Source organism: Gouania willdenowi, chromosome 12 (assembly GCF_900634775.1).
Source record: "Gouania willdenowi chromosome 12, fGouWil2.1, whole genome shotgun sequence".
NCBI classification, from domain to species: Eukaryota; Metazoa; Chordata; class Actinopteri; order Blenniiformes; family Gobiesocidae; genus Gouania; species Gouania willdenowi.
Window position 1 is genome coordinate 28,861,332 of NC_041055.1, and position 26,615 is coordinate 28,887,946.

The window sequence follows — 26,615 nt, forward strand, 5'->3', positions numbered from 1 at the left end:
GGAACTCTACCTAAACCCACACCCTGAATAAAAATAAAAAGTGAGAAAGAGTGGCCAAAAATAGACAGAAAAAGGGTAAAAAAGTGTCAATATTGGCTTAAAAGTGACAGAAATGTGGGGTAATTTTGAAAAAAAAAAGGACATGACAAATCGTGAATGTGGTTATTGGCAAAAAAAAAAAAGAAGCATGCAATATGGTGAAAAGAGGTTAAAAGTGATAATAATGGGTCAACATACATGACACTAGGTGGAAAAAGTGGTGGAAATAGTTTACAAGTGCCAAAAATGTCTTGAAAGTGAAAGGAATGTGCAGAAAAGGCATTGAAATTTGATGAAGTGAAATGGGAGTAGCAAAAATGCATTAAAAGGAGCAAAAATAAAATATGGCAAGAAAAACTGATGAAAAGGGTTCAAAGTGTCAATACTGGCTTAAAAGTGGCGGAAAAATGTAGAAAAAAATGCTTTTCAACTGGCAAATAATGGACATGACAAATCATGAATGTGGTTTAATTGGCAAATATAATCATGAAATATTGTGAAAAGAGGTTAAAAGTGACAGTAATGGGTCAACATATGTGTCATTAGGTTGGAAAAGTGGTGGAAAGGGTTTTTTAAGTGCCGAAAATGTCTTGAACATGGAAAAACGTGCAGGAAAGGTATTTTAATTTGATGGAGAGGTGGCACAAATGGGAGTAAAGTCACAAAAACGCATTAATAGGAGAAAAAAGTGATGAAAAGGTTAAAATACGGAATGTTTGATGTAGTTGCAGAAAACGCATAAAAAAATAAGCAAAAATTAGTTCCTTGAAAGCAACTGGTGACCCCCTCCCAGTTTTTTGTGACCCCAAAGGAGGTCCTGACCCCAAGGTTGAGAACCACTGATGTAAGGCACATTTGCCTTGCCTTGTCAGTTGGTATATCTTGATTTTAAGCCTAACATGGAGGATACAGATGATGAATAGTGTTCCTTTATATGAAAACTATCATAGATTTAAAAAAATGTTGGCCCTTTTAAGATATAAAGGGAGAGTTAAAAAAAAAAAAATGGAGCTTTTTTGGTGAGAGGCAGTGATGTCACTACCAGTCACATGCTGAAGCAGAAACAGGCAAACACGTATACACTGTGCTGCTGGAGGATGCGATGCATAAACAGAGCAGAATGCACAATGGACAGATTCAGGTAAGAGCACTAAGCTAAACTAAGCTATATCCATGTGTAGGAAGAAAGACTACAGGCATGTGCTCTCATTTCTCACTAGCACACACTGGGACAGGATGGGTGTGGCATGTCACATCACATAGCGCTCCATCACATTTGTCCTCATCCTTCACCTTTAAATCATCATTCCTCCTTCTACGCTTCGTGCAGCTTTAGTCAGAATGAACAGGAGAGGAGGGATAATTGCGTGATAACAAAAATCTTTTTTTTTTTCAGAGAACAATCTGCAGCAGTGTGAGAAGAAGCTCTGCTAAAGGAACACATTAGCTGCTGCTGTCTGTTGGTGTGGCCCAGTGAGTGTTTTAGCAATTTTATCATCTTTAAGTAAACAAAAGAGGTTCACATCGACATCTTTAACTTTTCCTGATTTTTTTTAGAGCAACCAAAAGCAGCATAAGTTGTCATTTTGACTGAAAAAAAGCTGCTAAATGATCTAAAAATCAGGCTGAATGTTTGACTCCAATAGAAAACAATAAGACATTTACAGGCAGTGGGGCCGTGTGACATCATCAATCACGTGATTTCAAGATGGAGGAACACAGGCTCTAAAACTGTAGTCTCATTATTAAAAGGCAAATAAATGAATAACATGTGATGCATAATCATGTGTTTCATTAGGCATTGATCAACTAATAAGTACATTTATGTGTGTGTGTGTGTGTGCGTGTGTGTGTGTGTGTGTGTGTGTGTGTGTGTGTGTGTGTGTGTGTATAGTGTTGTAATTTGAGAAATAATCTTAATAATTTGTTTTTTTAAAATACATTTTTAATCAGGTTTTTTGCCTGTTTTTTTTTTTTTTTTTAAATGATCAATTACAAGACATTTCAGGTGTCACAACCCAAAGGTTGAAAACCCTGATTTATTCTGTCTATTTCCTGAATATTGTGACGAATGAATAATGAATAATCCTGCCTCAAAAAAACTTTAAAACAAAAGAAAAAACTTTACTTACAACCCTTTATTTCTTTCTTTTGTTTCAGGCTTTTCTCTGTTTACACATAATGGTTGGGCTCCATTATAACCTGTAGAGAAAATAACACAAATAAGACATGGAAATACTTCAAGAACAGATTCTGCATTTATTCCAAAACAAAACCAGCATGAGAGCGAGACTAACTCACTGATTCATCTCTCTCTCCATCTTTAGACTTTAAATATTTACATGCCATGTCTGGTTGATAAGACAAATGAGAACCAGCACTGACTAACATTTGACTTCATGGTTGCCCCATGCAGAAGCCTTGGACGCAGAGTTTCAAGCTCAAATACTAAAGATATTTATCAGATTTCTTTATAAGCTTGAATGAAAACAATAAAACAGATATAAGTCTGATAATTGGTGCATTCATTAGGATTGGGGTCAATTGTAATTGTGTAATTCGTAATTAATCACGATTATGACGTAATCATAATTGTAATCGTAATTGAAATGATCAGTTTCTGTTGTAATCATAATTGAGTTCAGATAATTGACTTTGTAATTCTATAAAAGCTGTCATTTACAGTTTAATTTAACACAAAACTGGGAAACCATGTTATAGTTCTATGGCTTACACATACATAGTATACAATTATTAAAATATAATCAGGCTCAGACGCCCACAGAAAAAATATTAAAATCAATATTTTAATGGATAAGGAAGCCTAACAAGGATACCAATAGATAAGAAAGAAATTAGAAATTTTTTAGTGTATTCTCCAGCTGATTTCTATCATAAGAGAAGCTAACACAAAAGAAATATTAAGATTTATGGGCTTGTAATTGTGATTAATTGTAATTTAACTTTATTAATTGAGAACGTAATGGCAATTGTGATTGAACAAGGTTAATTGAAGATGGAATTGTCATTTTAAAAATGTAATTGACCCCAACCCTGGCATCCGCTGACCTCTGACCTAATGTGAGGTGTGCATATAGATGTATATATATATATATTCTGTCCACTCACCTGTTTGCACACAAACACCTCCACCATGGGCTGTGCCATGTGCACACAGCTGTGGACATGTGTGAGGGTGAGCAGGACGACGGGGCGCGGGGCGATGGAGCTCACCACGTACCCACCCAGGCTCCAGGGGGGCTACCACACAGTCACGGGCCTCCACTACACGTCCTCCTTCTCCGACGCTGAGGACTGCTGCGATGACACCAGCTCAGGAAGCTCGTTGACGTTGGACATGGAATGTGACGGTTGGGCTGGGATACTCTAATCCAGTGGTTCTCACCCTCTCATCCCCCAGAATAAAAGAACCAGAGACCAGGCACCACCACTGTACCTGAAAGAGGTTGAACACTGACGTGAACATTGAAGAACAGTCATGTGGAGACAGACATGGTAACAGGAGGCCAAAAGTGGCAAAAACATGGCAAGGACAGCGTGAAAAGTGACTAAAATGGGCCAAAAGCAAAGAGTGTCCAAAAAAATGGGCAAATAAAGAGAAACCAGGTGGTATGTGATGGTAAAGTGGAGCTTTAATGGACGAAATGTGCCAAACAATAGTGAAAAAGGGCAAAAATATGGAACAAAAAAGGAAAAATATAGCGGAAAAGGGAAACAAGTTGTGTTTATTGGGCAGAAGTTAGCTTATTTGGAAGAAAAGTGTCAAAAAGAACTTGTAAAAATGGACAAAAAATAAGAAAAAAAAGGATATATATTGGCAAAAGGAAGCTATAGTCGGAAAAATAGTGTCAGAACTTTTTGAAAAGGAGCAAAAATTTGTGTAACCAATATGTGATAACCACATTTATTTATTTATCTGTATAATATCCACTGTTATGATTGTTATCCAGGAAGTTTATCAATATTTGGGCCATAGTATATAGTCATCTTAAAGATGGAAATTCTTGTTTTAATCAGAAATAAAATGGACAGCAAAAATGGTGAAAAAGGTGGTGAAATGGGATTTTAAAAACTAAAGATATTGGTTAAAAGTTGTAAATTGGAGTGCCCAAAAATGGACAGAAAAAGTGGTAAAAAAAAAAAAAAAAGAACAATTAGTGACAAATAATGGACTTGACAAATCAAGAATTTGATTAAATTGGCAAAAATAATGATGAAATATGGTGATAAGAGGTTAAAAGTCGTGGAAAAGTCTTGAAAGTGGAAAAAAAATGTGCAGAAGAGGAGTTGGAATTTGATGGAGAAGTGGCAGAAATGGGAGTAATGTAGCAAAAGTACATTAAAAGGTGGAAAAATATGGCAAGAAAAAGTGATGAAAATATGGCAAGTTTGGTGTAGTTGCAGAAAAAGGGTAAAAATAAGCAAAAATGGGCTCAAATTGTTCAAAAAATATTCCTAGTTTCTTGAAGGCATCTGGGGACCACCTCCCAGTATTTTGCGACCCCAAATGGAGTTCTGACCCCAAGGTTGAGAACCTCTGCTCTAAACTACAATGAACTGTAGATATGATGATGAAACCTACACCAAAGAAAAACATGTGAAGAATAAATGTGCTGCTATTCACCAACACACGGTGTCTAATTCATTTCAAGTACTGCAACATTTTTCCATTAGATTTTATTACAAGGAATTCAAGGAATCCCTGCATGTAAAAACAATTTATTAACCCACACACACTGATTAGAATCCTCTGATCCTAATCAGGGTCAGGCTTGAAAGACAATGACTTAAAGAGTGCACTAAGAACTTTACGGTGCTACATCAATACTGTATACCATAAAAACACAATTTGTTCAACAGACTAGGACCTTTGCCCCTCATAAACGAAAGAGCCAAATCAGGGTTAATGAAACAGAAAAATACAGAGCAAAAAATGACAACAATTATGACAACAGAAATGCATAAAACACACAAAACGACAATAAAAAAATACACAAGATTACTCTAAAAACACAATAAACAAAGATAAAACACTAGATAAAGAGGAAAAAGATACAAAATAAAAACATAACTACGCAAAATGACAGAAAAATGTACTCAAAAGAACAATAAAAAAATATGCAAAATCACTGAAAACACACAAAATGGGAGTATTTTGTTTTAAATAATAGAATGAGCTCCACAAAATCAATCCCTCAATCGAATTCTATATGGCCCCCAAAGGTAAACATAAATAATGACAGACAAATACACAAAACAACAGCAAAAAAACACAAAATGAAAGAAAATTTTACAAAAAAACACAAAATGAAAGAAAATTTTACAAAAATACACAAAAATGAAAAATTATGCCAAAAACACATTATGACAACAAAAATACACAAATTACTCACAAAACAAACAAGACGACTATAAAAAAAAAACATCAAATGACAGAAAAATACACCAAATTAATCCAAAAACAAACATTACTTGAAAAACACAAAAAAATTGAAACAAAAACACACTAGATGAAGAGAAAAAGACACAAAATAACAACCAAACTACACAAAATGACAGAAAAATATACAAAAAAGTATATACGGAACAAAAAAATATGCAAAATGATTCGAAACACACAAAACGACTACAAAAATACATCAAATGACAGAAAACTAAAAAAAAAAAAACACTAGATAAAGAGGAAAAAGATACAAAATAAAAACAGAACTACACAAAATTCCAGAACAATATACACAAAAGGACAATAAAAAATATGCAAAACAATTCAAAACACACAAGAAAAAAAACGAGTAAGTGAATTAACAAAAAAAAAAAAACAACACAAAATGAGATAATTTTTACACTAAAAAAATACACACAAACCCTTAATTTTTCCCCCAAATACACAAAACAACAGCAAAAAAACACAAAATCAAAGAAAATGTAACAAAAAACACACAAAAATGATCCCAAAAACACATTATGACAACAGAAATACACAACTTACTCACAAAACACACAAGACGACTATACAAAAACACATCAAATGACAGAAAAATACACCAAATTAATCAAAAACAAACAAAATTACTTCAAAAACACAAAATATTGAAACACAAACACAAGTGAATAAAAAAACCAACACAAAATATCAAGTGCACACAAAATGAGATCATTTTTAAACAAAAAAAACAAACACACACACCCTTAGTTTTCCCCCCACTTGATTTGTTTTTGGTTTAAGCACTGAAAGCTGTTCCTTCATATCTACAGTAGCGCCTCGAGGAATAAGGCGGATAATCGCTATAAAAGTGATTAAAAATATGTTTGAAAGAAGAAATTCCCTGAAAATTACCACCATTCTTTGAAAAAACACGTTTTAGCTCATAAAACTTTTGTAATTCAATTGCGTGATTTGAGGGACCACCTGATGACTTTTATGTTGCGCATTGAGTGAAAATTAAAATTACACGATTACACAAAATTACAAAAGTGATGAAAAGTACCTCCAGACACTGACACACACACACACGGTGGGATAATGATGATGAGTGGGAGTAGAAGTGGGCGGAGGACGTGACGGTTGTTGATAAAAGTCCTCCCTTCTGCTTCACTCTCACTCTCAGCCTCAGAGTTTCACTAAAATCCACCACCATCATCATCTGATCTTCATCATCATGATCCGGAACGAGGTGTTCTCGTGCTTCGTCTTCTACGGCGTCCTGTTGGTGGTCAAAATGTACGTCATCGCGATAATAACGGGACAGGTCAGGCTGCGGAGAAAGGTGAGGACTGATCAGTGATTTCATGATTAAAACATTCACAGCTGATTTGAAGCTAAATTAAACTTTTAACTATGTTTTTGTTGCTGATTTAAAGGCTTTTGCGAACCCCGAGGACGCCCTGAGGCACGGAGGGCTGCAGTACCACCGGGAGGACCCGTATGTAGAGAGGTGTAGGAGGTAAATACCTGCTGTTACATAGGAAAAAATCTCTTTAAACACTTTGGAATCACAGATGTAAATATATTCAAATTATTTCTGTCGTTTTTTTGTGTTTGTGGAAAAAAATTAAAAGTAAATCAAGTTATTTTAGCTTCAAGAGATCCTTATTGTTCAAGTTTTTTTCTGCTCAAAACTAAAATATTTGGTTATGAAGTAGTTTTGCTGATTGTTACTATCCCAACTCTTGACATTTTAATCAAAGTATTTCAATGTGTCATAATGACTGCCCTCTATAGCAGGGGTTCCCAACCTTGGGGCCAGGACCCGATTTGGGGTCACGAGGCAATGTGGGAGGGGGTCACCAAATGCCTTCAAGAAAAAAAGAATATTTTCTGAACAATTTGAGCCCATTTTTTTCATAACAATCATTTTTCTGCAACTACACAAAACTTGCCACGCTTTAACCTATTTTCTTCACATATTTTCGCATTTTTGCAACATTTCTCCCATTTCTGTCATTCTTCCATCAAATTTCAATGCTTTTTCATCACATTTTTTTTTCCACCTTCAAGACATTTTCAGCACTTACAAACCCTTTCCACCACATTTCCCACCTAATGTCGCATATGTTGACCTATTATTGTCAACTTTAACTGCTTTTAACCATATTTCATGCTTATTTTTTGCCAATTTAACCACATTCACAATTTGTCATGCCCATTATTTAGTTTAAACCAAATGTTCCTACTTTTTAAACCCCTGCGTGTGCTCTGTAGGTTGAAACCTGGTTATTACAATAAAATTTTGCTCTTGTGACGTTCGACGAGTGTAAATTTTGACAGCAAATTTTTGTCTTTTGACTAAAATTCCACCTAGTTTAAGTCAAAATTAGGTCATCAGGACTATTTGTTATATTCTAGTTTTAGTCAAATAAATGGCATTAATATTTTAGTCGACTAAATCTGTTATAGTAAATACACAGACAGATTTCTTTTCTTTCTTTTTTTCACCTTGTCTGCACAAGCCGTCGAAGGTCAACACTACATGTAGTGCAATCTTAGCGACAGCTATGCACGTTTTATTATTGCAATCCAATAATGCATGTATTTTATTGCATAGTTGTGACCATCACCAGCCCTCCCTAAAGAAGGGCAAGAAAAAGTTAATTAAAGAGATAATAAAACAAGAGAGGGCAGTGTTACGCCTAGGTGAGGGGGAAGGGAACTGGGAAGAGAAGTCAGGGTAGGACAATGGAAGGGGTATGGAAAACAGATTTCTGATCACATGAGTTTTGATTGGATTTTGTCCCATGTGACAAAATTACAGTTAAATTTGTATTATTTAACGTAAATACCAATGTGTTTTGATATATGTTTTTGTTTACATGTAAAACTAGGATAAACATTTTTAGTCAACAAAACGTCATGAAACATCACTTCTGGCTCCGCCCCTCCCATAAAAACTAGCACACTGTGGACTCTACATTCTGTGGCGGGTAGATTGGATTGAGAGAATTGTGAATAGAGAGGCAAATTGAGTAATGAGTAGCGAGTTAGCGTAGCATGCATTGTTTTGTGTAGATTTCATAGTATAGACTGGGTGTGTTTTAACGGCTCCAGAAGCCACGCCCATTATCAAGACATCCTTTTGAATTTCCAGCCTGGACGCACGTCAGCCAAAACCTCAGGGTTTGGATACAGTACATATTAAAGAATAGGACTAAGGGATATATAAGATATTGATTCTTTCAACAAGGGGTATTTATCTCTATTTTTAGAAATGTTTAATATGCAGGACACTCTTTTGAGATGTCGTGTTTACCTTCTCTGATTGCCTGCTAGAGTTAGCACCTTGATAAAAAAGAAAAGGTGTCTGGCAGCTGTTTTAACTTGTCAGAAAATGATCTATGCAGAAGAAAATATGTAGCAGATTGTTTTTCCCCGAGAAAGGAAAAAAAAGAATGCCCCCAGGGGATCAGATTTAAAACCTTTTTCAAATGTCGTAAATTTTTGACAAGTCATTATGTATCATTGAAACGTGTGTCTGAGTGTCCCACAAGCATTGCAAAGCTGGGAAGCATGGTTGGATTGGCATGTATCCTAAGATAATATGGTTAAATGTTGTTTCAGGCGGGTGGAGGGGAACAGGAAGGCAGTGTGGAAGATTAGTAAGTTAGAGGAAAAAAAGGGGAGTTCTTGTCATTTCAAGCATTTGAAATAGCTTTTTTTTTTAACCAGACCACCATAATCCAGTTTGAGTCATTTTGTATCATAGCTGAGTCACAAAAACACTCACGCCACATGAGCTTCTCTGTTACAGAGCTCACCTCAATGACCTGGAGAACATCCTGCCCTTCCTCTTCCTTGGTGTGATCTACTCCCTGACTGGACCTACGTTGTCAGTGGCTCGTTTTCACTTCCTCGTCTTCTTCTTGGGCCGCGTTCTACACAGCGCGGCATACCTGCTGGCCTTCAGAGCGCCCACCCGCTCCCTAGCGTACGTGCTAGCGCAGCTCCCGTGTGTTTCCATGGCTCTGCAGATCCTCATGGTGGTCTCGTCTTACGCTTGAACTTCAAAAACAAAGGCAGACGAGCAGAAAACTTGGTCCTGGGATCAAATGTTGACAGAAGAAGAGATGATGGAATTCCAGCACTTCCAGTTTGTTTTGTCTTCTTTTTGAATAATATGTTAAGGTTTAATTTGTTCAGACAACTTTTTTTCAGGAAATTTACTTTGATCTTCTGACACATCAAAGCGATCAGCACATGCCTCTGAAGAAGACTGGCAGTTGACATTTGAAACATGTCAGGAGATCAAAGTAAATTTCCTGAAAAGTTGTTGAAACAAACAAAACCTTAAAGTAAAACCCAGTGGGTGTTTAAAAGCAATAACTGCCAGTCTTCTTCAGAGGCATCTGCTGATCGCTTTGATGTGTCTTTGACTTCCGCGTAGTAAGTTCATTTAGTCTTTTTTTTTTTTTTTTTAAAAAACATGTTAAGGTGTTTACTGGAATTAGTACACGGAAATCATGGACACATCAAAGTGATCATCAGATGCCTCTGAAGAAGACTGGCAGTTGACAGTCAAAACATTTCAGGAGATCAAAGTACATTTCCTGAAAAAAAGTTGTCTGAATAAATGAAACAAGACTTAATTAACTTCCTGGAATTACTATGCGGAAGTCAAAGACGCATCAAAGCAATCATCAGACGCCTCTGAAGAAGACTGGCAGTTGACCTTCAAAACTTGTCAGGAGATCAAAGTACATTTCCTAAAAAACAGTTGTCTGAATAAACAAAACCTTAACATAAAAGCCGGTGGGTGTTTAGAAGCAATAAAAGCCAGTGGGAGTGCAATGATAGTTTTGCTGTTAAATATACAAAAACTGAAGTATGAAGTTGACATGTATTGAACTTTTGTGTTTGTGTACAGTAAAAAAAAAAAAAAAAAAATATGAAGGTTACTGTTTTTTTCCTAACCAGAGTTTGTAGGCATAGGAAACTTACAAATGGACATTCCACCATGGAATAGATTCCCAGCACTGCTCTGGATGTTGATCCTTGACCCTTTGAGGTGTTTATCATGAACACAGCACTGGCTCAAGGTGGTTTTGTTGATCCTCATCGTCCGTTTTCATGAGTGAACCATTATTTACGTTCCACAAATCAGGAGGGGGTGAACATTTTACCTCCACTCACCTGATGCTACCTCAATGTTAGCAAAGCAGACGATAAAGTGACTTTATAGGAACGTTGAGAACGCAAGGACGTTCACATGATGCCAAGAGATTTTTACTGTGAAAACTGAATGTCATGTAAGATATTTAGAAACATAGGGGGATCTTATGTCAATTTCTATAAAATAAAATGAAATAAAACCAAAGATTTAATTTGTTGACTCCTTTGCTTGCTGAGTCATTGTCTTGTGTCTAATCGTTCTCATTGGGTTTTGCCAGTACTGCATAAACATTGCGTTCTTCCATTGATGAGGGGGACAGGGGCCCCACTTTGCGTGTGTGAGATGATCCAGAGCTTCGGGGCAGACCAACCTCCAGCATTCCTACGTGTATTATGTAAGAGCTTTTGGCTGCACTGTATTTTCTGTCAACCCCTGAGGGGGCAGAGCAATAACTTGGAAACCAAATAGAGAATTTGACACACCATGCTAGCTAGTTTAGGAGTTTTCCATTTCTAGATTGACATTCCATTTTTTAGGGATCCCCCCACACCCTTGTGGTGAAGTTTGAACCTACTTAACCTAGAGCAGGAATTTATGGAAGCAGTGGATTGGTTTTAAAGAAAGGGAAACAAGGCTAACTCCCTCACGTGCTGGGAGGAGTGGAAAATCCTTTGCTGTGATGAGCAACCATTCAACAACATATAATCTGGGTAAAACGTAAAGCTGACAGGCTAACAATACGGGTGTGTCCACATCCTTACAGCCCCCCAGGGCTAGAAGGGAACTCCTGTTTTTACACCTTACCTTATATAGAACTTAATCACTCAACGAAAATGTTTTTGACTGTGCTTACGTTTGTATTTTTTTCTTGGGGATTCAACCTCGTCATACATTTCTACGTCAAGACCTCAGCCACATTGTTCATCATTCAAATCTCAGCCAAACATACCCAAGTGTGTGTCTTTGTGGAGTGATTCACTTTCTTTTCTTTATTTTTTTATTTGGCACAGGTAAAATATAAGGAAACATAAGAATGTCGACAGCGGACAGACATGAACAAAAATTAATACACTTTAGAGCAGTATTTTTCAACCTTATCTTTTCATTAAAAAAAATTACAAGGCACAACACCAACCAAAAATGTTACAAAAATAAAATGTTGTAGCCTATATTAACAATATACAGTCATTGTAATTAAAGTGTAATGACTAGGAATCAAATAAACACAATGAAAACCGTTTTTCATGATGTTTAAATGCTAATTAATTAACAATCTGCCTGTGTTTTTAATAGGAATCAAATGGAAAACAGCAAAATAATCTATAATGATTTTTTTTTTTTTTAATTTTGCTGGCAGAAGATTGATGGACAGATGAATGAATATATTATTTGAAAAAAAAGTGTAATTAATGATATGCAGTCATTCTTATCAAAGTGTCTTGAATACAAATATGATTAGAACTACAATTTAACTTTATTCTGTTAAATATTGTTTTGTGTTATGTTTTTTTTATATATGTTATATATTATTTATACATGTATTATTATAATAATTATTATTACATACATAAATGTAGGGGTGTGCGATATGGAAAAAAACATATCACGATTTTTTCATTCAGACCATTAAGACTATTTTAAGACTGGTTTGTTTACCAGTGAAACAAACCAATTCACCTACTTAAAATAATCACGTAAAAGCTGTGTAAATAGCTCTGTGAGTGCAGCGCAGCAACTGAGGAGCAGATTCACTAAAGGTTTAGTCGTATTAAAATGTGTGAAAACATCACTCCACGTGCTCATGAGGAGTACAAACTCCAGGGAATCAGGACTGCGTGTCAGAATGTGCGTCAGAATGAACCCTCATTCCATTTAGCACTTTTTCCCTCTTTTCACTTTTTTTTTTTTTTTTTAACTTGTCTGCACATGCTGTCAAAGGTCAACACCACAGGAAGTGCAATCATTATGAGACAGCAATGCATATTTTGTTATTGCAAAAAAATACATTGATTTATTTTATTGCTTAATTGTGACCATCACCAGCCCTCCCTAAGGAAGGGTAAGAAATCTTTTATTATAGGGAGGATATAAAAAGGGAGAGCAGTGTTACACCTGGGTGGAGGGGGAGGGGGAAGGGGAGGGGGAAGGGAGCAGGGAGAAGAGACTCAAGGCAGGAAATAGAAAAGGTGGGTAAGAATAGACTGCTTTGCAGTGAGGGTGAGATGTGAGGTTGTAGAATATATTGTGCTTATTATGTTGTGTAATCCAGCCAATATGGTGACAAGTGTGAAGCTTAGCTATAATGGTGGTGACTGTGAACAGGGGGAATAAGTGAATGGTAGTACCTAAAGCAGGTATTTGGGATTAACGTGTCTAAGGTTAAGCCCAGTATGAGTTTTATCCCACATCCCAAGGCGTGCCAGTGCATCGTATACCAGTATATGTGCAAAAAAAAAAAAAGACCGCTACTGCAAGCCCAGGAACTGCCCTGGGCCCGCAGATGCCCGCAGCACTTTTTCCCTCTGATGAGTTTGTATAGTAGAAGGATCTCGTAAGGTGCGCAGAAAAATGGGAGGAGGACATCCAAATAAATTAATGTGGTGGGAGCAATACAATTAATCAAATCTGGAACCGTTTGCTGTGATTGCTTTAGCATGGAAAAATACTACGCCTGACAAGCAGGTGCAAACGCACACGCAGAGATCTGCTGCAGTAAATGTTGACACAAAACACATCAAAGATGGAAAAAAAGGCTCCCGTTAACCTTTCTAGTATGAGAAAAAAATATCAAATAAAACAATAGTCCATAGTAACAGCCACTGAATGAGAAAATAAAGTGTGAATATGAGGGAGAGAAGTGTGTGTATGTGAGGGAGAGAAAAAGCTTCACACCTGAGGCGGTGCGTTTGGAGTCTGGTGACGCTGCGGTGGGGAGAGGAGCTCTGTCGCTATCGACAAACCGCTCCAGTGATGTTTTGACCATCCAACTCTCGTGTCGCATTGATGGAAGGAGCATCAGGCCAGAATCAGATGAGTAATCTACGCATTGATGGGACAATATAAGAGTGTGGTGACACAGCGCTACTCAGGAGGTGAAACGTGCTGGATGATGGTCAGTAGATCATCTTAAAATGGTGCTGATCGACTGATTGACAGACTGTGTTGCTGTATTAACTCAGGTCAGTGGCGTCAACAGATCAATAGGACGGTTTCTGTCCAATTCTGCCCATTTTTCATGGACTGATCAGATCAAAGTTACAGGACCTGATGGAGCAGAGAGGGAAAAATATCATTAGGTTTTGAAGTTGTTTAAAAAAAATAATAAAAAATTGTCTATTTAGTTTTCTACATTATTAAATGTTTGTGCAGCAGACAGAAGTCCATCTGCCTCCAATTTAACTTCCTCGAATGTCTGTGCTCGTGCACACCAACGACTCCACATTAAATGAGGAAAACACTCATTTAAATGGGGCGGTCTGGACCACTTCTGCACATGCACTCATCATTGCTGCAATCTTAGTGAATTCCTTGCACCGGGTGAGGAAACTGAGTCACCAAAGGATTTAAGGAAACAACTGGTTTACCACCCTTCATTTCAGATCTTAGTGAATCCGCCCGAGTTAGTTAAGAATACATGCACTGTTTCCTCAAACGTCCCTCAGTGCTTCAAAACTCCAAAGTGAAGCAAAATCTTTATAAACTCTCGCTAAATCTTAAAGAATAAGAGAGACTTTTAAATTGACGAGATACCGAATTCGCCCAATATTTTTTGCGAGATATGAGGCTTCCAGAATAATTTCTCATCAATAGTTGCACCAAGAAAACGAGTTGACCTGACATTATAAATTGAGACATTGTCAATCAACAGTTACATCAACAGGCTTTTTTTCCCCCACAGACTTTGAAAAATAATTTTTTTTTTAATTTTCAGAGACAGTTTGTTGATTTTGAACCATTTAGCATTTTTTCCCCCCAAATTCCTCATTTACTTTCATGAGAGTAATTGGATTTTAAGTGAATAAAACAAACTGGAATCATCTGCAAATAATATTATAGATAACTGATTAAACACATTTGCCAAATCATTGATATATATTAGGAACAGCAATTTTAATGTGAATCAATCATATTATAAAAACAACAACCAAAAGAGATGCTGCTCAATTCAATCATCATAAATATTTATTCCATATCAATAAACAGAATCAACACAGCAGTGGTCACAACAATAATTTAAAATATTTCGCAATAATAATAATCGTAACTATAATAATAATAATAGCAATAATAAAGTTCAGGTTCATTTGAGGCCACATTTGATTCACAAACATTTACAAGTACTTGGCATTAAAAACAATGGCATATTTTTAAGACACTTGGTGTTTTTTTGTATTTTTTTCTTATTTTGATATATCACAGGAAGGTTCAGCAACAGTCCAAACAATAAATATAGTTTCATTACCAAAATCAAAGCAAAACGCCTAAAGGGAGGTAGAAACAAAGTGTATAACAGGCCAAACGTGATGGAAAAACAACTTTGGTTGGGAAGGAAATGTGTTTTCCCTAAACGCTCAGACTTAAATTGTGTTCCTTCTGCTCAAAAATCACAGCTTCCTCCTTTTAAAGTCGTTCCTTTTCTGAGTTGCTCGTCAGTCTTTGAGGCAAGTAGGGGAGTAGAGAAGAGGCAATCAGGGAGTATTGTTAATTTTGGCAACAAATTTAGGTTTTAGTCATAGTTTTTTGACTAAAATGCAACTTAATTCTAGCTCAAATGTAATCATCAGGACTAATTCAGTTATAGTCTAGTTTTGGACAACTAAATGTCATTAATATTTTGTTTGATATGGTCTGCACTAAAATAAAAAGCGCAAGAGTTTATGCAGTTTTTAAACTTTCAATCATAACATTTATCATCCTGACATGGATGTGTTAAGGCTTCTTCTACCATCCACGCAACAAAAGTAGTTTGATTGAATATCTTCCAAAAAAGAAACTTAGTTGCCATTTTGTCCCATGTGAATATTATAGTTTAGTTTTTATTAGTTGACGGAAATATCATCCATCCACTGACGCATTTGTTCCTATTTTCAAGTACGCGGGGGACGAATTTATCAATTTTTTGAAATACTTTACTTTAATATGTATTTTTTTTAGTCAGTTTTTAATCACTTAAAAAATATACTTGTGAAAAACTATGACGAAAGTCTTTAGTGGACAAAATGAACACTGTAAGGAAGGAGGCTTAAGTGGAATTTGAAGGCTGCTGTGTTAGAGACGAGTGATGCTTTGTGTTTGCTTTAATGCCATCATCATGAAAGTCAGAGAAATTTAAAAACAGAAAATCTAATTTCAGGTAATTAACTGACCATTGTTCAACTACATATTTAATGTATGCATTTTTTAAAAAAATGGTCGATTCTTATGTCGAGAATGTCATTTTTTTCTTTCACAATGGATGTCATGAGCTGGATTTGGGATTTTTGAGATAATGTGTAACTAACACACCAAATATTTAGCTTCACTTTTTATTTTAGTGTCCCAATTCACCATTTTAATCTAATTTTTTCTAAATTTAGAACAAATTTAAGAAGATGGAATATTTATCTAATATTGCAGCTCAGTTGTGAGCACTAAATTGCCACGCTGTTTGGATTCTTTTGACACCTTTCTGTGCATCTATCAGTGTGAAACTCAACTATTTAATATACATTGCAACAAAGGAATTCTGTCTGCCCCTAAAATGAACTGGAACACTATACAGGATAAGTAGATACAGATGAAGAATGAATGAATAAGAGTATTTTCCCTCCGAGTTGTATCGATAAGACAAAAACAGTTTAATGACCCGTGCTTTTTTAATTAGGCGTTTATAATTCCTGTGGCTCGGCATCATCTCTCTTACATAAGTGACCAAACACACCTCACTTAAAGCTGCAGTACGTACCTTTTTTTAATGGTGTCATTTGGTCAAAAATCAATGCTAACCTTTGATCATATTGTAATTCAAAGTGTTCTGAGAGGATACTGGACCTCCTGGCTCTGTATTTCAGCTTTAGGAATCCAGAAGCATGACGCTAGATTTCAGCCAATCAGAGATCTTTCTACAAACAGAGTGTTCCATGAGCTGTTTTGGGCATTACTGTTAGCTGCATGCCTGAAGTCAATGCGCGCTCATGTACCAGTGATAAGTAGTTCAATGACGGACGTTCCCGCAGGAGAAGTATACATTGCAACGTAAAGCACAACGGTTACACGGCAAAGCAAGCCAAAAAAGAAGTCCAACTTGGAAAAGCAACAGTCGAAAGGCCCAAAGATATTTGGGTGGAAGGGACTCGATGGAGGTCCACGCGGATTCAAAGTGGACCGTATGCAATCCGCCTCACATACCCAGTCAGAGGTTGAGTAATGCCAGATGGGATAAATCACTTATAAATCTAAGGCCTTGTCCACACATAGAAGGGTATTTTTGTAAACTAATATCCACTCCCCTTTGTTTAAAAAAAAAAAAAAGAAAGTTGTGTACACACAAACCTGCACAAATGTGCTATTGAGCACGATTATAAACTTGCCAAAACTGTAGTTGGCAGTATTTGTCAGAAAGTTAAACCCATTCTAATCCAAATAGTACAATAGTAACCGCACAATGTGAGGACAAAGTAACTTAGCATGTCCCGGTCCTCGCGCCATTATTGACGTACATTTTCACGCCACTCATACGGGATGACATCTTTCTTCTCAAACACTTAAACACAAAACCAAAGTTTTCCAAAATGTTCACTTTGGTTGGAGTTTCCCAAAAGCCCCGCTTTTAATGAAGTAATCCTGCGTTTCGTTTGGATGGCAGGCTAAACCGTATAAATATGTATTCATTTTAGCAGATATCCGGCTCCGTATGTCCATGGTGGATAGAACATGCGTAATTCGTTTGCAGTCTGGATGTGGAGTGGTGTGGGTCTGATCTGACCGGTAGCTTGTGTGAGCTCACAGTTAGCTAGTGACTGTTCTCACAGCAGCGAGTGATACGTGCTTTAACGTTTTTAAAACATCAGAAAGTCCCTAGATTTTTCTCACGAGTCTATTGAGATAAAAGTCATAAAAAAGAGGTATAGGTCTCACAATTCTACATACTGCAGCTTTAATTCATCCGCATCCATCCACAGTCTTTACGAATAATCATTTATGATGATATAAAATAGTTGATGTTGATTTATACCTTAATTCAATTTTAGTTTTTATTCACTTTTGGTGTTTTTTTTTTTTTTTTTAACAATTTCCTTCCTGTTACATTACATCACGGGCCATTTCTGTAAAAATGTCTTTCTCGCCGAGCTTCTGTCTCCAGCTTTGGCTGCTTTCTTGTCCTATGTTCAAAAACTTAAAACCTTGTCGTCATGAAAAAGTGGACTACAATCATGGCTGCTACTGTCAGACACCATAATCTATAGTGACTGTGAAGTGTTGTAGTAAAGCAGAGGATGCTGGGAAATGGCACTTGTGGGAGACATTGCCTCCAGCCCTGTCTACCTGTGTAGTGTGAATAAAGATAAACATTTACCAAAGATGGGAATAAAACATATTTATATATATATACTGTATATATATATATATAATTCATGTCTTAAATATGCACCGGGGGGAAAACAACAGATGTCTATCACTGGGTGCATCGTCGCGTATAAACACATGTACACTCATATAAATGCATATCATACAACCTTTGAAACTGTAAATAGTCACATAATATACAACACCCACTACTAGACTTTAAACCACTTCTGAGGGAATAGCAAACAGATTTTTGCTTCAGGTTGCTCAGATTTACATTCGTATCTCAAAGCTGTTGCAGAAGTCTGAATCCAAAGCTTCTTAATTGTCATCACCTCTTTGGGTCGTTTTGCACAAACATACAACACGCACTTAATAAGAAGCTGTTCAAAAAACAAACACACACACACAAACGTATCCGAAAGGTCTGTGGTACTGAGCTGTGAGAATGGAAAATAAATCAAAGTATAAAATCCAAGTGAGAAAAAAACAATGAAATAATGGTGACAGCAGAGGGAAATGCTCAATGGGATTGTCATCACTTTAGGTCCAGGACGTCTTCTTCAAAGGATGTAGAGAGTCCAAACGCACAACCCAGAGGCAGACTTTCAGCACGCAGCACCACCCTCCCAGGCCCAGGCTCAGAGCTCGACAAATGGACGTCCAGTTCTGGTTCGCTGGACTCTGATGTTAACCTGTTAAAGGCAATGTTAATGTTCTTTTTTTTTCTTTCTCTCAGACTTTTATGGCAAAACTTTACATTTAAAACCTGCAACCTGTCACTGTTTGTGGACGTCAGCGCACGTCCCTTGAGTTCCTCGTCTATGTCCTTCTTGCTCATCCTTCGTTTGGCTGAGAAACCATCCGATTTTCCACTCGGTTCTTCTGTCAAGCCTGTGTAGGAATTAAGAAGCATGAAATAAATTAAAATTTAGGTAATACATTTAATGCCTGTGGTAAATATAAGTTTGTTTTTCTACCTGAAATCACTACTGTGAACAAGAACTTGATGAACTGATGTTGACAGAAGAACTAGCATCTTTAACTCTCTGTATCATGCTAATATAGATTTATTAAATTCTTTTTTATTATTATTATTCATTTAAAAAATAATTCATAATAAATGAATTTATATATAAATTTTAAAAAATATTATTAATTTATTTTGTATTGAAAACTAATTATTAATAATATTTTAATTTTTGTCAATTTTTTTTTAAAGATTTATCAAATCAATTATATATTTTTTATCATTAATGCATTTAATTGTTTTCAAATCAAATAAAATATAGATTTATTAATTTATTATCATTTTTATTTAAAAGATTACATTATCATCAACAATACGTTTATTAAGGAAGACATTTTTATTTATTTTTTTTTGAAAAAAAATAATAAATTCATTTACTTTTTAATAAAAATATGTATTTGTTAATAAAAAAAAAAAATTAGGAAAAAACTCAACAGCAGCTTGTCATTTGACTCCGTCTAATCCCAATAAATTAATTAATTCAAAATCAGGCGTGTATTCTGCAAACAATTGGGGGCATTTTAAAGAGGCAGTTAAAACAAGTTGTGCAACTGTTGTATTAATGTAATGCTTTTGCGGAGGCGTAAGAAATGCCATTCATGCCCAATCGTGCACAGAGTCGAATAGATCCATTCAAAGAAAACAAAGTAAAGTGTGACGTCTGAATGCAACACAAATCAACACTACAATAACTTTGGTGTGTGATAGTTTTCCAGTTTACCCAGTAGCTCCTTCCGTGTCCGACTGGCTATCTCTTTGATTTCCATGCGGGATAGGGACAGCGAGTGCGTGGCAGAGATGATGGGCATCGGGGACACCATGGTGGGGGTGGGCGTTGTCAGCACTTTGTTTACCAGAGGAGATTTTAGGGGTCGCTCAATGCTACGGCCAACTAAGTTACAGAGAGGGATCTTGAAGATATGTTTACAAGATGCTTCTCCTGAAATCACACAAGCAGAAAGAAAAAAAAATAATGATGAATTATTGATAGATGACAAATAAGAGACATATTAGATAGATGAAGGAGCCGACATAGAAGCAGAATGTCAGAGACACATTGATGTGACATGTAATGAAAAACGTAGAAAACTCCCGGCTTTGACACACAACAATGACATTTTTGAGGGTTTATAAAACAAGCTCCTGTGCATACATCGATGTCGAATTGTTGACAAACATTGAAAAAGGACCAGCTAGCTAAAATGCTACATTGACAATGGGAGTAGCTGACATGTAGCATTCATAAATCAACTTAGTTTAAACTCAAAACCCACCTGTTCAAACTGGCTTTTCCATAAACCCCTTTTTGGTGTTGTTTTATTCCGCATGTAAATAGTCTTTGAGTGTCCAAAAAAGCGCTATACAAGTTTCATGTATTAATATCATTATTATTAAACATTTTTATTCGATTATTATGGCTATCAAAGTCTAAATCTCTTTTTATACAGTATAAAAATAATGCACACAGAGTTCAAAGTAGACAAGTTCAATAACTAATGACAAAGCTAGCTAAAACCAGCTAGCTAAAATGCTACAGTGGATAAAGGAAGAATCCTTAAACACACATAAACCAAAACAATCACTTAGTAGAGTAGGTTTAAACTTTCTATTTTTATGGCTATCAAAGTCAAAAACTCTTTTTACACAGTTTAAAAATAATGGACAATAACGGTTCAATAACTATTGAAAAAGTGCTAACTAGCGAGCTAAAATGCTAAAGTGGATAAATTATGTAGCCTTAAACACACAAACCAAAACAATAACTTAGTAGAGTAGATTTAAACTTTATTGTTCGATTTCTATGGCTGTCAAAGTCTAAAACTTAACTCAAGAATATTGCACACACAGTTTAAGTTGTCAAATGTAATAATTATTGAAAAAACTAGCTAAAACCATCTAGCTAAAGTGGATACATAAACCAAAACTATCACTTAGTAGAGTAGATTTAAACTATTTGATTTCTATGGCTATCAAAGTCTAAAACTCTTTTTACACAGTTTAACTGTTGAAAAAGTACCTATTTAGCTACTAGTTAGCTAAAATGCTACAAACCAAAACAATCACAATTGAGACTTTTTTTTTTTAAATTCCATTTCTATGGCTATCAAAGGCTAAAACACATTTTTAGTGTTTGAGAGTTTTAAGCAGTCAAGTTAACTCTTGAAAAAACTAGCAAAAGCCAGCTAGCTAAAAATGCTAAAGTGGATACATAACTATCACTTAGTAGGTTTAAATTTTATTCAATTTCTATAGCTATCAAAGTCTAAAAATGTTTTCACACACTTTAAAAATAATGAACAGTTTTAAATAGTCAAGTTCAATAACTACTGAAAAATCTAGCTAAAGCTGGCTAGCTAAAATGCTACAGTGGTTAAAGAAATTAGCCTTTAACAGATATGCTATATACCAAACTATCACTTAGAGTAGGTATAAATGTATTTCATTAAATTTCTATGGCTATCAATGTCTCAAACTCTTTTTACACAGTTTAAAAATAATGGACACAGTTTTAAATAGTCAAGTTCAATAACTATTGGAAAAGTGAGCTAAAGACAGCTAGCTAAAATGCTACAGTGGATACATGAACCAAAGCTATCACTTAGTAGAGTAGGTATAAACTTATTTCATTCAATTTCTATGGCTATCAAAGTCTAAAACTCTTTTTACAGAGTTTAAAAGTAATGGACACAGAGTTTTCAGTAGTCAAGTTAAAAAACTATTGGAAAAAACTAGCTAAAGCCAACTAGCTAAAATGCTAAAGTGGATAAAAGAAGTAGACTTTAACATACATAAACCAACATGATCACTTAGTAGAGTAGGTTTAAACTTTATTATTCAATTTCTATGCTTATCAAAGTCTAATAACTTATTTACTGAGAAAATAAGCTTTCAAGTTAACAATTGTATGGGACATTACATGAGCGGTCTGCACTTTTAATGTGTAGTTGATGTGGATGTACATATATACATTTTGTTGTGTCGACTGTGTATTTTGGATGCTTTTCAAAACATAATAAAAAAGAAAATACGCATTTATAAATGATGCATGCTACATTTTAGTAACTAATACGTAAGATTAAGTAGTATTTGCACTCTTGTAAAAATATATAAAGCTTAAAGCCATTGTTCGGTCACACAAATGAAAGTTTTTAGGCGTCAGAATCAACCTGCTTAGTGTAAAGTTGCATTAAGATGTAGCCTGTGATGCTCCAATGTGCCTTTGGGGAGCAGTGTTGAAGTGTAGAATCCACACATGTAGGGCTAATTCGACTGGTGGCAACACAAACGAGAATGAATCAAAGTGGAAACTCGGCAGCAGCACAGACGAAGAAAATGGTCTCATCTGAAATCCCAGCAGGTGAGGAGTAAAGAGCCATGGAGAATAATACAGGGTCACTGGTGGAAATGTTTGACAGCTACTCTAGAGTTAGTGCAGTGGTTACAGACCACCATTACATCCAACAATCCATGATAATAAAAGCTATAGCATGCAGTCATTTTCAATACATTTCACATGCAAGTCTGGACCAGGGGAGGTTGTGTCTCATTCTAACGCACTGATGAATTCATTTTGTGTATAAAATGTTTGCTGAAAACAAATTACTCACCACACACCAGGGTTGGGGTCAATTACAATCATTTTTCAGTTACAATCACGTTTCCAATTACCCGTGTTCAATTGCAATTCAAGTACAATTACAGTGACCAGCATTTTTTCCAATTACAATTAAATTATAATTATTTTTTATCCTGAATTACAATTATGTTCTTAATGAATAAAGTTTAATTACAATTATTCACAATTACTGAGCCTGAAATAAATGACCTAATAAAAGTTAACCATCCTCGTGTTAGCTTTCTGTTAGCATCACATGATAACGGGTTGTATAAACAAATTTTTTTTTTAATTATCTATTGGTTACCTTGTTAGGCTTCAAAATCAATGACAATATAGGTTTTAATATGTTTGGTGTGGGTGTCTGAGCCTTGTTTTTTTGGGTCAGTATATCCCTAGATTTATTTATTATTTTATGGTAAAATGTGTGAAAGCTTGATATGAAATGTATTTTAATAATTGTTAACTACATATATGTAGAACTGCACATAGAACTGTAACATGGTTCACCAGTTTTAAAAGTAAAATTACAATCATAATTACGCCATAATTGTAATTAATTATCAATTACATGATTACGATTATAACTGACCACAACCCTGCTACACACTTTGGTAGGTCCAGTGGCAGCTATGGGAGACACATGCAGGGCTACGGCATCTTGTTGTCATTACTGATGTAATTACGAGGATTAAAAACCTCCCCAAGGATCAGATACGACGAGTTAACAGGCGGTCGAAAGGATGGAATTTTTGTCAGCAGCTCTTCAACATTACTCCCCCAGTTCATCACCCCAACAGCCCCCCCAACTCCCCTCTGAATGCCACCATCAGACTGTGGCACCGTTGTTTGGACCACCACCACTTTGGATCGAAGATGGGGCTGACAAAAGTCTCCATGGCGACAGTGCAATCTGCAAATCATGCTGCGGCAGACGTGTCCTCTCCTCTTTTCTCTCTTCCCTTCGATACTTAGGGTAGAAAGGGGGGGTGGGGTATGAAGTGGTATGGTGGTGGGGAAATAATGTTCACTTAACATTCAACCAACGTTCACGTCAACATGCCGCCAGAACGAGCAGACCGGGTGATGTTATCGGGGAGCACGTGCATGTTAGCGGGACTGAGTTATGGATGCGTTGCGGACGGGGTTTGCGTTAGAATCCTGCTGTACCTTCAGCATCCTTAGACATGTACAGGGAAAGTTTGCTACCGAAGGGAATCCGTATAGAATCTGAACCAGGGATGAAGAAGAATGTGAAACAAGGTGAATTCACATGGTACCATACAGTAGCTTCAGGTCTGCACACATACACTGAGGCTGTGTTTGAAATGTCACACTAACGTACTACTCATACTCATACTAAGTCTGATGTCAAAATGAGTATGTAGTGCGTTCACATTAGATAGTATGAAAAGACTGAGTACGCGAGAAGTATGCACGGTGGGCACACTAGTCATACTCAACCGCCCCATGATGCATTGCAAGCGGAATTTAAAATTCTCCCGGGAACAGCTTTAAGCTAAAAATCAAACTAACCTTTTAAAATAAAAACAATAATAGCATCTCTTCTTGTCTTCCATTAGCTTTTCAACACTTTTGTCAGTAGCACAATGGAGAGTGTCCAAAAATCTCCGAAATGTCAGCATAAAATTTGTTTCCGTGAGTTTTATTGATCAAATGACCACATTTTGATATTCTACTTGGTGAATTTCATAACTTTCAAAGGTGGAGAATCAACAGAGATATTCAGCTTCAGTGTGCTTCAGGTTTTTGTCGTTGTACGTTCCAAATGCATCTTGGGAAACTTGGACGTATACTTCAGTGGGAAAGTCATCATCCTAATCCTCCTAATCATACTTATAGTATATAGTTGACAGTATATACTCACTGAGTTTGTAGTGCATAATACAGAGTGTGACATTTTGAACACAGTCTTATTAATGACAATAATAACATACAATTGTATATTGTTCAAAATTAAGGTTGAAATTATTTATGATTTGCTGGTAATTTGATTCAATAAAAATCTCATGAACACGTTATTTATCTTTAATACTTTTACCTCAGTTTATTGATATGTTTTGGTGGACAGAAATTACATTGGGCAAAAAAATAAAAATAAATAAAAGATCTAAGACCATTTTTTTGTTGCACTGAGCTTACCGTCCCCTAGCGGAGAAGGGAACACAGGCATCTCGTATCCAGTGGGCGTCTGTGGGGAACTCTGGGAGCTGGTGTCCCTGGAACTGCAGTTAGAGGCTGAATTCACCGGAGCCGACGAAACAAAATAAATGTCTGACTGTGGGTGGAGATAGAAAACAAGGAAACACAAGTACAGGGAATCAACGCAAACCTGCGACAAGCACCAAATATCCTGTTTGCCAGATAGTGGCAGTTAGTGGTCATGATCATGGTACCATGATCATGACCACTAAAATGATTAAAAGACATTTCTATCCTCATTAATGAATGATACAGTAGGTCTAAAGGTATGGACAAGTTGAAATGCGCAATTCAGATCTGATCCAACTGAAATTTGGTGACGTAATTGAAAAACCAGCCAGACAGAGATTTCTGTTGTGATTTGTTTATCAGTTTCCCTCCATTTTTTATTCTTTTGTTAGTTTGAAATAAATAAATAAATAAATAACTGAGTCAAATTTCATAAAGTTCTGTCAATTATAAACAGAGATAAGAACTTTTGCCAATGATGCAGGATAGGGATTTTGCCAATTTTGATACTGATCCGTATCCCTTCAGAAATTTAATTGACTATCCCCGAGTGTAGGGTCATCTTTGGTTTAAATTTCGACAAAATCTATCAAGAACTAATTCATGCTGACAATCAATTAATAAAATAAACACTGGTGAAAATATTACCTCGTTGGTGGAGGTAAAAATGCACCAATCTGCCATTAAATCATGGCTACAAACCTCTGACAAAGAAGATAACATTTCTCACTTGGCCTCAACACCTGAACTCAAACTAACATTTCTATCTAGCTATCTCACATATTTCACCTATACACAATCATGAAAAGGTAACAATGTTTCTCACAGAAAGGTGTTGAAAATAGAGAAGAAAAGAAAAAGCAACTGTGGTTATTACACAAAGAGAATGAATAAAGTATTTCTCCAACACTGCCTCAACCCATCATTTCCATCCCCCAAATCAAATTGAAAAACATGAAATGCATTTCCGATGTTTCCATTGCTTCTGATAACACCAACCCTGGAGGCTGCCAGCTGCAGCTCTGGGACCACCGCAGTGTACACCAGGTTTCCATTGACCACCAGTCGGATCTCGATGGAGTCTGTGGTGAAGGCCAGGATGTAAGGAAACGCACAAACTGCAAACACACGAGAGAGAGAGAACACAAAGCAGTGAACGATCAAACACTGCTAACCTTTAATGTCTGACATCCATCATACAGAGGATTCAGAAAAGCCTTTTCAAATATCATCATCAAAGTACAATGGAAAAGACAATTTAAAACATTTAGCTGTGCCGTGGAACCGTTAGAGTTATTTAAACGCTACAGGTCAATCAATTATATCTTCTATCATTACATGTTATAGCACTAGCGTCATCATTTGTTAGCCCGGCTTGCAGAGTACCAATATATCCTACTCAAGTAGAAGTACTATTACGATTGATATTGTACTAAGTACAAGTAAAAAGTAGCTCAATTAAATAGTACTCAAAGTAAAACTTACTGGTTACTTCCCCCACGTTTATTTTTGTTAATAAATCTTGTCA

The 26,615-nt window shown here is 36.1% G+C and overlaps 2 protein-coding genes and 2 long non-coding RNA genes across 14 annotated transcripts in view; 2 read left to right on the forward strand and 2 right to left on the reverse strand.

The window, feature by feature from the left end:
- The first annotated feature begins 1,092 nt into the window (after positions 1-1,092).
- Positions 1,093-2,605, forward strand: LOC114473200 (uncharacterized). The gene is made up of 3 exons (XR_003675227.1): positions 1,093-1,180; positions 1,436-1,512; positions 2,200-2,605. It is a non-coding gene; the product is annotated as an uncharacterized LOC114473200 (long non-coding RNA).
- LOC114473201 (uncharacterized) lies at positions 2,176-6,725 on the reverse strand. Its single transcript, XR_003675228.1, has 3 exons — positions 6,549-6,725; positions 3,169-3,496; positions 2,176-2,241 (listed from the first exon to the last, which is right to left on the reverse strand). It is a non-coding gene; the product is annotated as an uncharacterized LOC114473201 (long non-coding RNA).
- ptges (prostaglandin E synthase) lies at positions 6,613-9,704 on the forward strand. Its single transcript, XM_028462646.1, has 3 exons — positions 6,613-6,827; positions 6,922-7,004; positions 9,306-9,704. The coding sequence occupies exons 1-3, from the start codon at positions 6,720-6,722 to the stop codon at positions 9,553-9,555; spliced, it is 441 nt and encodes a 146-aa protein (XP_028318447.1). The 5' UTR covers positions 6,613-6,719; the 3' UTR covers positions 9,556-9,704.
- Positions 9,705-14,833: 5,129 nt separating this feature from the next.
- The window catches only part of garnl3 (GTPase activating Rap/RanGAP domain like 3), a 92,060-nt gene continuing 80,278 nt past the window's right edge, over positions 14,834-26,615 (reverse strand). For 7 of the 11 annotated variants that reach the window (XM_028462637.1, XM_028462635.1, XM_028462638.1 and 4 more), the window contains 5 exons: positions 26,087-26,205; positions 25,019-25,154; positions 24,026-24,085; positions 19,961-20,179; positions 14,834-19,103 (listed from right to left, as the gene is read on the reverse strand). In XM_028462637.1, coding sequence (XP_028318438.1) covers positions 18,748-19,103; positions 19,961-20,179; positions 24,026-24,085; positions 25,019-25,154; positions 26,087-26,205 — 890 coding nt within the window. In that variant the 3' untranslated portion in view covers positions 14,834-18,747. The remainder of the gene's footprint in view (positions 19,104-19,960; positions 20,180-24,025; positions 24,086-25,018; positions 25,155-26,086; positions 26,206-26,615) is intronic. The other 4 variants (XM_028462645.1, XM_028462640.1, XM_028462641.1 and 1 more) reach the window with 3 other exon arrangements.